General features: G+C 34.7%; 1 protein-coding gene across 1 annotated transcript in view; it reads left to right on the top strand.

The window, feature by feature from the left end:
* Positions 1–9,921, top strand: part of ptprc (protein tyrosine phosphatase receptor type C) — a 27,323-nt gene extending 17,402 nt beyond the window's left edge. Inside the window, exons 37-55 of the mRNA XM_053512977.1 lie at positions 173–236; positions 362–470; positions 575–609; positions 707–807; positions 1,712–1,802; positions 1,895–1,962; positions 2,063–2,099; positions 2,235–2,332; positions 2,704–2,829; positions 3,026–3,183; positions 3,320–3,455; positions 4,980–5,126; positions 5,602–5,689; positions 6,344–6,477; positions 6,558–6,692; positions 6,784–6,906; positions 7,003–7,157; positions 7,304–7,439; positions 8,860–9,921. Coding sequence (XP_053368952.1) covers positions 173–236; positions 362–470; positions 575–609; positions 707–807; positions 1,712–1,802; positions 1,895–1,962; positions 2,063–2,099; positions 2,235–2,332; positions 2,704–2,829; positions 3,026–3,183; positions 3,320–3,455; positions 4,980–5,126; positions 5,602–5,689; positions 6,344–6,477; positions 6,558–6,692; positions 6,784–6,906; positions 7,003–7,157; positions 7,304–7,439; positions 8,860–9,147 — 2,229 coding nt within the window. The 3' untranslated portion in view covers positions 9,148–9,921. The remainder of the gene's footprint in view (positions 1–172; positions 237–361; positions 471–574; positions 610–706; positions 808–1,711; positions 1,803–1,894; positions 1,963–2,062; positions 2,100–2,234; positions 2,333–2,703; positions 2,830–3,025; positions 3,184–3,319; positions 3,456–4,979; positions 5,127–5,601; positions 5,690–6,343; positions 6,478–6,557; positions 6,693–6,783; positions 6,907–7,002; positions 7,158–7,303; positions 7,440–8,859) is intronic.
* Positions 9,922–10,251: the final 330 nt, after the last annotated feature.

Genomic DNA, 10,251 nt, shown 5'->3' on the forward strand with positions numbered 1-10,251 from the left:
CTTTAAAGACCATCGCTAGCAAATATGGCACATACTGCTTAATCTTGTGCAATAACATTACATATACAGTACTTGCACATTAGGTTGTTCCTTGTGCTCAACTTTAATGAATAATAACTTTTTGAAACATTGCACTATTTGAGAGCAGACTTAACAATGTATGTTTATCTAGGTGTATGCCATAAATGGTAATGGAAATAAAACATTAATCTATGAAGACAACCATGACACCAAATGTAAGACTTACTTTTACCTCCATTGCACTCAGATGTCCTCATATTTTATGTCCTTCTATTATTTATATTATAATATGCACTAAATATATTATAAATCCTTACACTAATATATTAATATGTTTCAGACAATGACAAAGCTGTTCTTGGAATTCTGAGCTTTCTCATCATTATCACGTCTCTCGCACTCTTGTTTGTCCTGTACAAAATCTACCTTTTAAAGAAAGAAAAATCAAGGTTTGTGTCACAGATAATGCTTTCTGAACCCTCTCATTTGTGGTTTAAATTTCTATAAAATTTACTAATATTTTATAAACAATATCACTAATGCCGTTTGACAGGAATGAGCAAGAACTGGACGACCTTCTTCCTACAAGTAAGTGATAACACATAACACACCTCATCCTTTGTTTCTGGTTTGAATGTTTATATTATTTTGGAAATCTCCCTGATGTTGTTCTTCTCCTTGAAAGATGCACTGCTCCAGGTGGAACCCATGAGTGCTGAAGCTCTGCTGGAGGCGTATAAGAGGAAAAGAGCTGATGAGGGACGTCTGTTCATGGAAGAATTTCAGGTTATTCTCACCTATTTTTATTTAATTCCATGAGCATGTATACCTGTAGTAATATCTCAGCTGTCTCAGTAATAGCAAACAGCTGTAGAACACTGAAGAAGTAGAGGTGGAGCTATGCCTAGATTGATGTGGTTTGCCTGACATGGAGTCACATGTCAATAATCCTTTATTATAGTGTTATAGAAATAAATGTACTGTTTTAAAACAATAATCAAGACAAAATAGTAATGAAATTACCATCAGAATAGAATAGAATACATCAGAGCTCTTAAACCTATACACCAGTGGCTTTTATGTCACACATGCAGAATAAGGCAATGATATGATTTATAAACTGAAATAGAACAAATACAAATATTACTGTGTTTATTATATATTATAATAACTCTTATAATGTAAACATAATTATGACCAATACCATTTTTGGTATACGCATATACCAAGATCATCCAGCTCAGTAAAACATGACAAGCTTTTAGCATTAAAACAAGTCACACAGCCACAAATCACCGCAACATACTCACATAACTCTCGCTGCATTTCCACAGATTCCAAATGACAAAGAATGCTGTAGTATTAAGTATATGTAGGCCACCAGCATCACATACACGACTAATTTTTTACTTGTAGATGCTACTTGTGCTAGATGCTAATTTTCTACTTGTTAAGATCAATTTTAATCTTTAAATAGGAAATGCTAATAACATTTTGCACTTTTCCCCATAATTAACTTGATTTTTTAACAGTAAGTAAGTAGTATGTTGGAAAAAAAATTGCAGAAAAAAAAATCTTTGCATGATTGCATGAATTTTAGACCTTTAGTATATGGTGAGAGCCCTGTCCTAAACACCAGACCTAAGTTAAAAACGTTTTTGACTGTATGTTGCTTGTTTGCTTTCTTTAGAGCATTCCACGTATTTTCTCCAACTACACAGTCAGAGAGGCCAAAAAGCCTGAAAACCAACCAAAGAATCGCTATGTTGATATTCTCCCCTGTAAGTTCAATATTGCTCAAACATAAACAATTAAAAAATATATATTCTTTTTCTGTCATAATTTAACCCCTGACTGCATGATCTACTTTTAGATGACTATAATCGTGTTTCTCTCTCTCACGGAGGAACTGATGACTACATCAATGCCAGTTTTATTGAGGTTGGACTTATTAATGTCAATGTTTTAAAGTAAAATTTCTCTAAGAATGAAAAAGCATTGCGTTTGCATTTATTTTTGCATTTTGCATTTATTCGTTCAGGGTTACAAGGAATCCAACAAATACATTGCAGCTCAAGGTAAATGCTGCTGTTGTAACGGTCAAATGCAGCATAACAAACATGAAATGTTGTTGTTGATGATGCAGTTATTTCTATGTTGTTCTCTATATATTTATTTATTTTTAATTAATTATTTTATTTATTTTATTCAAGGACCCAAGGAAGAGACAGTTGGAGAATTCTGGACAATGATCTGGGAGCAGAAGAGTTCGATTATTGTCATGGTAACCCGTTGTGAAGAAGGAAATAAGGTAATATTGTTTATTAATATATTAGGAAGCCTGTGATTTTTTATTGTAGTTATTGAGGAGGCATTTTCCATAATTATAGAGTTTAAAACCTGTACATTTAAGACTTAAATGGAAAACTTTCCTCACCAACAAGTAAGAACAGTGACAAAGACAACTGAAAAACACAACTTTGTCTACAAACTGAACTCCTGCTTCAGCACCACAGACAGTGACACTAGTTAGTAGAACACTACTAACTCAGACTAATGTCTGTTTGTCAAGATTGTTGACTATTATTTCTTCGCCAAGAAAATTATACCAAGGAAAAAAACTCTCAATCACTATGGCATTTATTAAAAAAAAGTTTAATCAATCCTTGTTTTGCTTCTCAGAACAAATGTGCTCAGTACTGGCCCTCACTGGAGAGAGAAACAGAGATTTTCGAGGATTTGGTTGTGAAAATCAAAGGAGAGGAAACCTGTCCAGATTACATCATCCGCCACCTGACCCTGATGAACGTAAGCAAATTCAGACTCATTTTAATTTACAGAAATGCTTTCTATTAATCATGATCCTATTCCATGTTCAACTGTCTGTATAATCTGCTGCAAATACAGTGTAATGTTTCACATCTTTCACATATTTAGAAATCTTCTTTATGATTCAGGTGTACAAAAGTTAGTAAGTGAGTATTATATATTTCCTCAATTTTAGCGTAAAGAGAAATCAGCAGAACGAGAAGTCACTCACATCCAGTTCACCAGCTGGCCCGACCACGGTGTCCCGTCTGATCCCGGCCTTCTCCTTAAACTCCGCCGCAGAGTCAATTCCTTCAAGAACTTCTTCAGCGGGCCCATCGTCATTCACTGCAGGTACTACAGGAGCAGACTTTGGAAAACAGTCACATGAGTTATTCACAAATGAACACATTTTGTTAGATATGAATAATAAACATTGTCTGTGATTCTTCTTCAAAAGCTGAACTCAAATTATTTTTATTCTGCGCAGTGCCGGAGTTGGACGCACAGGGACCTACATCGGTATCGATGCCATGATTGAGAGTCTGGAGGCAGAAGGACGTGTGGACATTTATGGATATGTGGTGAAACTTCGCCGCCAAAGATGTCTCATGGTCCAAGTGGAGGTGAGACACATACAGTAGCGTCCTGCCATGGTCTGACATCATTTTATTACTTTATTGCAGTATAACAGTTCACAATTTGGGTACATTCATATTATGTAATACAGCAGAAAGTATTAAAAAATTGTTAAGTATATTAAGCAATAACTAATTATAACAAAAATAACAAATATATTCAATATTCTACATTATTATTTGATGCAATTTGTTATATTATTGATATTGGTGCATTAAAACACGTTTATAAATACAATATTTAGCTTTTGTTAGCAATTAAAAGCAATTATAGTACAATATGTACAGTAATTTCTGATAACAATAATAATAATAATAATAATAATGTATGTGTCCTAAAGAATTAGGAATTAAGTTAACAGCTTGCTGGTGTCTATTATATTTATTTGCAAAATGGAAGTTTGATTGATATATTTATCTTATATAATATAATAATATTTCGTAAATACTTGCATAAATACAATTAATAATTTAAGACAAAAAATAATCTGAAAAAATTAAAAGGGAATTAAGCAACAACTAACTAGATGTTTTAATGGTTTAGATGTTAAATGCATTAATTAAGCAATATCACAAAAAGCGAGTGCCGTTGTACTGAATATCAGCATGGCTATGCTGTGGGCATGGATACAAGGATGCAGATTGAAAATAAAATGAACAGCTATGGCACTATATAATGTTTACAACCCTTTGTTCCACACTATGTAGTGTTTACAACCCCTTGTGTAACACTTGTTAGAACACTTAAGACACAGAGTGATACATGTAGTTTAAGTCCCAGTGCTGTTATGCACTATATCACCACTTGTGGAAAGCCTTTCATCCAATCAGATTACAGTATATAGTCAGAACCACTTGTTGTATTATAACTAATATGATTTAATAGTTCTGCCTGTTATCCAACACTTTTTACTGTTCCTGTTCTACACTATATGCTAAACTTCTCAACTGTTATTTTAAAACACACACAGCAGGAACCTTTTATGATTTTTTTTACATAAACATTATTAATAATTCTATTAATAAACCATTACTTTAGTTATTCCAATTAGTGTATGGTTAATAAACTTGTATTTAATACATAGTGTAAAGGAGTGTGTGCCACCAAACTGTTGGAAATCATCTAGTTAGAGTTATTTGAGTTTGTGCAGTTGATTTTAATTTAACTGTATATGATCATATTGGTTTACCAGATAGCAGAATAAAAGAATAATAGGTCAACTGTTATATGAATCAGCTGGATAAATAAATCCCAATAGACACTACAGCCACACTAACCTGATGCCTCAGGATTTTAATGGGTCATCTTAGTAACGGCAAAATACTTTAACAAGCTTTAAGGTAGACCAGCAGAGGGTGTGTGTATTTGTGTGTGTGAGACTGAAAGAGAAATGTATGGAGATGTGTGTGTATAGATCTGGCTGCTGTTTGAGGACGATTAGGATTAAGCAACATCTTTAGATGTAAACAGTAAATGTGCCCTGATCTAATTGGAGGTGTGATGTATCCCAGGCCCAGTATGTGCTCATCCACACGGCGCTGATCGAGTATAGTCAGTTTGGCGAGACGGAAATGCCACTCTCAAACTTCCACTCGGAGGTCAACATACTCCGACAGAAAGAGGGGAGCGATCAGTCTTTAATAGAGATGGAGTTTCAGGTTTGTGGTTCCTCTCTTTCTTTATCCTAACCTTTAAATTGCTTGTTTCTTATAAAAAAATTGTCCAAATCTCAGCACTGTCAGAGATATTGTACTTAATCTAACACTTACAGATTTGTTATCACTGTATCTTCTCATCTCTATTAATGTGCTGTACTTTATCTACATGAAGGTATATTTAAAACCTCCTGATTTAGTGGTGAATCAAAAGTAAAAAAGAGCTGAACTTTATGCACAATATATAGTACAGTATATTATTTTTTGTGTTTTTCCCCCTAAAAAAACTTCAGAAGTACATAACACTGTTTAAATTATAAACACTCTTTATACAGTAGATGTATTCTCCCTACTGCTTCAGCAATAATGTATATAATAATACCTTAACCATGTTTTCACTGACCTTTGCATTCATGTTAACTTAATCCTACTCAAGCCCAGGCACATCATCCTAACATTCTCCTTTTTTATTTTGCAGAAACTTCCCAAATTCAAAAACTACAGGTCGGCCAACACGGCGCGTTCTGAGGAGAACAAGAATAAAAACCGTTCTTCTATCGTGCCATGTGAGCATTGAGCTTTGTTTTTAATCACTTATAAAAATTTGAAATACAGTCAGGTCCATACACTGTGGAACAACGATACTGCATAGAACCTCCTCCAGACCTTTTATCTGCTTCACTACTCATGCAACTGCTTGTCAAGCGTTTGTTCCATTACTTATGATCCACACAAAAAATGTGGTGTGTATGAAAGTTAATGCCACTCTTTTGTAAAACTCTTTAAAGGTCTTGACTTTACTCACATCTTGAGTGTTTAATTTCAATATTTCAATGTCAAAATCAAAATGATTATTTTTTTTATTCAAGTTATAGATATGACAGTGTTGTTGATATTTACTGGAACTGTTCCAGTGGTGTAGTGGTTAGAACTGTCGCCTTGAGTCTCTAGATTTTCACCTTGGGGGCCGGGTGCGTGTAGTTTGCATGTTCTCCCTGGTACTGGAGGGTGCTTGGTGGGTTTCCACCTAGTGCTCTGGTTTCCTTCCACAGTCCAAAGAAATGCAGATTAGGCTAATTGGTGTTCCAAAATTGCCCATAGTGTGTAAATGGTCAGCATTGTCCTGCACGGTCCCTAGTAGGACTATAGAGAAGAAATATTCTACAAAATGAGAAAAAACCCAATCTGTAGACTATAAAACTTGTTTTTTTTCTTTTTAGACGACTTTAACAGAGTCCCAATTAAAGTGAATGATGAAGCCAGTCATGACAGCGAGGCTGAGGATGAGGATGAATATTCCTCAGATGAAGATGATGAAATCCCCACCAAATACATCAACGCCTCCTATGTGGATGTAAGTGTTTCCCTACATACAGTACAAACGTTAAAACATTTCCATGCATGTTCAGATGTATAATGTCTGCTGTCCTCCAGGGATACTGGAGCTCGGGTAGCTTCATTGCTGCACAAGGACCAATGCCTGACACGGTTGTGGACTTTCTGCACATGCTTTACCAGAAACGGGTTAAAACTGTGTTCATGCTCACGGACTGCACTGAGAATGAAAAAGTGAGTCTCATCACATCTGCATTAAATATATATAAGGCTTGAAAAGATCCCACGCTCATGACTCGTTTGTGTTTATGTGTCGATCTGTCAGGAGTTCTGCTCCCAGTACTGGGATGATGAGAAGAAAACATTCGGTGAATTAGAGGTGGAGGTCAAAGAGACTGAAAACTGTCCTACGTATGTCAAGCGGTGCCTGGAAATACAGCACACAAAGGTGAGCAGATCGTTGCTTTGCTATTACGATCATATTGACTAATACACTCTTAGATACAGCCGTGCACTCAGACTTGCTTGCTCGTCCCTCCTGCAGAGGAAAGACAGCCACACGTTGGAGCAGTACCACTTCCTGAAATGGGCGGGGCACGAGCTGCCACCCAACCCTCTCGACCTGGTCGAAATGATGAGGAAAGTCAGACAGGACAGTGATACGAAGAACAGTGACGTTCCCATTGTAGTACACTGCAAGTGAGTCTTTAACTGCTGGAATGTCTCACACCGGGAACATCTTAATAAATTAAAGGAAATAGAGGAAATTAAGAGGAATAGAGCATCTACAGAAATGAGTGTGCAATATACTGTATTATACTGAACATGATTGTTTCCTGTACCAGTGATGGTTCTTCACGCTCTGGAGTCTTCTGCGCCTTGTGGAAACTCCTGGACGCCGCAGACACGGAGAAACTGGTGGACGTCTTCCAGGTGGCCAAGGACCTGCGCAAGGCTCGGCTAGGCGTCATCAACAGCGTGGTGAGCTTTCAAACTTCATATACAGGCCAAAATCCCAAATACCAAAATATAATAAATATAAATATTACCAAATAATAATAATAATAATAATAAAATAAATATTTGCACAAGTTTGTTATAATGTCACAGTATAAAAATATAAAACTGTGAACTCATTTGTAATCATCTATCTATTTTGGATAATTGTTTAAGTTAAAACTATTCCAATAAATCTTGGTCATTATTTTTTTTTTAAATCTTGACCAAAATTGTAGCAGAAAATTAAAAAGTTACATTCATAATAAGTGATGTCATTCAGCAGGGTGCTAGACTATGGATCTCCAGAATAGGCAATTTTCTTCTCTAATTTCTTCGCTTATTTTTCAAAATCATTCCCACATTTTGGTTAACTTATGAAAACCATAAAGCACAACTCATTATCACGTTTTGGTTGTAGTTAATTTGTGCACACAAGGGATAATTAGTTTCAACATTTTTCTTCATTTATTTTCCGCAGATTTGGGGTAATTCTTAAATGCAAAATATAATTCGTTCTCATGCTTTCAATTTAATCAATTTGTGTGCATGAAATACATTTAATTCTTACATTTTGAGTTTTATTTGTTCCCAAATTTGGATTAATTTGTGATCACAGCATATAAGACATTCTCCCTTTTTTCTGTAGGTGCACACAAAATGCAATTTGTTCCCTCATTTTTATTAACTTCTGTGCACAAGATGTTCTTTTTATTCTTATGTTTTTGTTTTAGGTTAATTTATGTCTATGGGATACATTTTGTTCCCCTATTTTGTTTAAGTAGTGTAAACAAGATAGAGTTTGTTCTTGTGTTTGTATTTTTGGTTAATTTGTGCACAATTTCTGATACAGTTATTTTCTAGATTTTGATTCCTTCCTGTGTGCAAAATATAATTTGTTCTCACATTTAGTTAATTTGTGAGCACAACATTCATTTTGTTTTTGCATTAAAATTTTACATTTTAACTACAACACAAAATTTTTAATAGCTTAATTGTCATTTTTTGTGGGGTGCGGTCGTTTTTTTATGTTTTTTTGTTAAATTGTGCGAACCACATAAAAGTCCTTCAAACATTTAAAGGAATTAACTGACATTTAAATTAATTTATAAACAATTTAATAAATTGAAAAAACAAACTAGAAAAAAAGTATAATGTGACCACTTCTGCACTAATCTTTAGAAATCTTCACAAACATACTTTTTTATGCATCCTTACAAATTATGGTAATAATTTTTAATTTGCCAAATGGGCATTTTTTAAATTGAAAAATAGAAAAAAAAATGCCAAATGTTTGAAATTTCTGCAACGGCAATAAGTTGCTTAAAAAATATAAAGATATTTGTGTTATTTTTCACTGACAGTATTTCTATGGTCTGTAATACTCGGTCTTCCATTAAAACAGGACCAGTATGACTTCCTGTATGGCGCGCTGGAGGCTGCGTACCCCATCCAGAATGGCGAGGTGAAGAAGCCTGCCGAACCCACTGAAGACACTGTGCAGGTTATTAATGAATCCACAGCACTGATCAGTCCTAGCACAGACGCTGCTTCAAAGGAAGAAAGTCCCAAGGAAAGCACTGACCCACCTCCACCTGAAGAGGGAGCCACTGAGGCTGAGGCCAGCAGCGAGCCAGAGAAAACCCCTAGTGAAAACACCACTAACGGTCCCACTGCAACTATAGAGGTTTAAAACTGTTCAATTATTACGGCTTATTTTTATTTCACGTTTTTTGTTTTCTAAACAAATAAGCAAACTAATAAACAAACAAACAAATAACCAGAAAAACACAAAAAAAAATGTTTTTGTAATTAAAGACTTTATTCAACTCTGTAAAAAACTTAAAATGGATTTTTTCTCATTTTTATTACATTGACTTTTATAGTTTTTTTGTATTTAACTATAGTTTTAATTTAATTAACAGTAAACAAGGGGATAAACATTTATTCATGTTAGCAATTCCCATTTATGAGTCTGTGAGAAACAACAAGCGCCAGTGTTAAACTGTTTTTGGTGTCCAGTCTCTACCACATGCCAAGACATCAAAATGCCAAGACGTCAGACTGGTTGCATGCGTTTACTCCGAAATCTCTTTGAATTCTGTATTTAAATCCAAAATTGTTTTTTGGTATGAACATATATTTGAAATGTTCACTTCAGAAATGCTCGCTTTTAAAACGCTGTCATTTTTTTCATCTAAAAACTGCATGCTTGAATGTAATGTAAATGAAAATGTTTGCCAATGTATATCTATATATATCTGAAGATTTTTTTAACAGCTAAGTTATAAAATTGCGAATGTATTCATGAACAGGAATATTATATGCAAAGATTTCTTTGCACTACAATTCTGTCTTCAAACTATCTAAATGGTATGATTCTCGATCATTAAAATCTGATAGACTTATGGCTTTCCTATTTTGTTTTTCAACTGCACAAAAACGAATAAAGAATTGAAATACTGTATGTTGCAATGTAATGGTCTTGTGGTGTAGTTGTGGATTTTAAACTAGATCAGGACCGTTAGCATGGTGGTTCTTCTTATATGGGTTTGTAGGACATTCAGACAGATGCAGAACCTCACAATCGTGTTTCCTGCAAAGAAAAAACACGAACACAAAAGAAAGAAACGTTTAGTCTGGGCTGTAAGAGCATCCTGTGCAGATGGGATGGAACGTGCAATGTGTATAGTGGAGACCTTACACAAGCAATGTGATATCTGTCAATGTTTTAATCATCTTACTTCCCTAATATACACAAAATCAGGTAACACATTCATAAGTAAAAATCTACCAT

Source organism: Clarias gariepinus, chromosome 15 (genome assembly GCF_024256425.1).
Source record: "Clarias gariepinus isolate MV-2021 ecotype Netherlands chromosome 15, CGAR_prim_01v2, whole genome shotgun sequence".
Lineage (NCBI taxonomy): Eukaryota > Metazoa > Chordata > Actinopteri > Siluriformes > Clariidae > Clarias > Clarias gariepinus.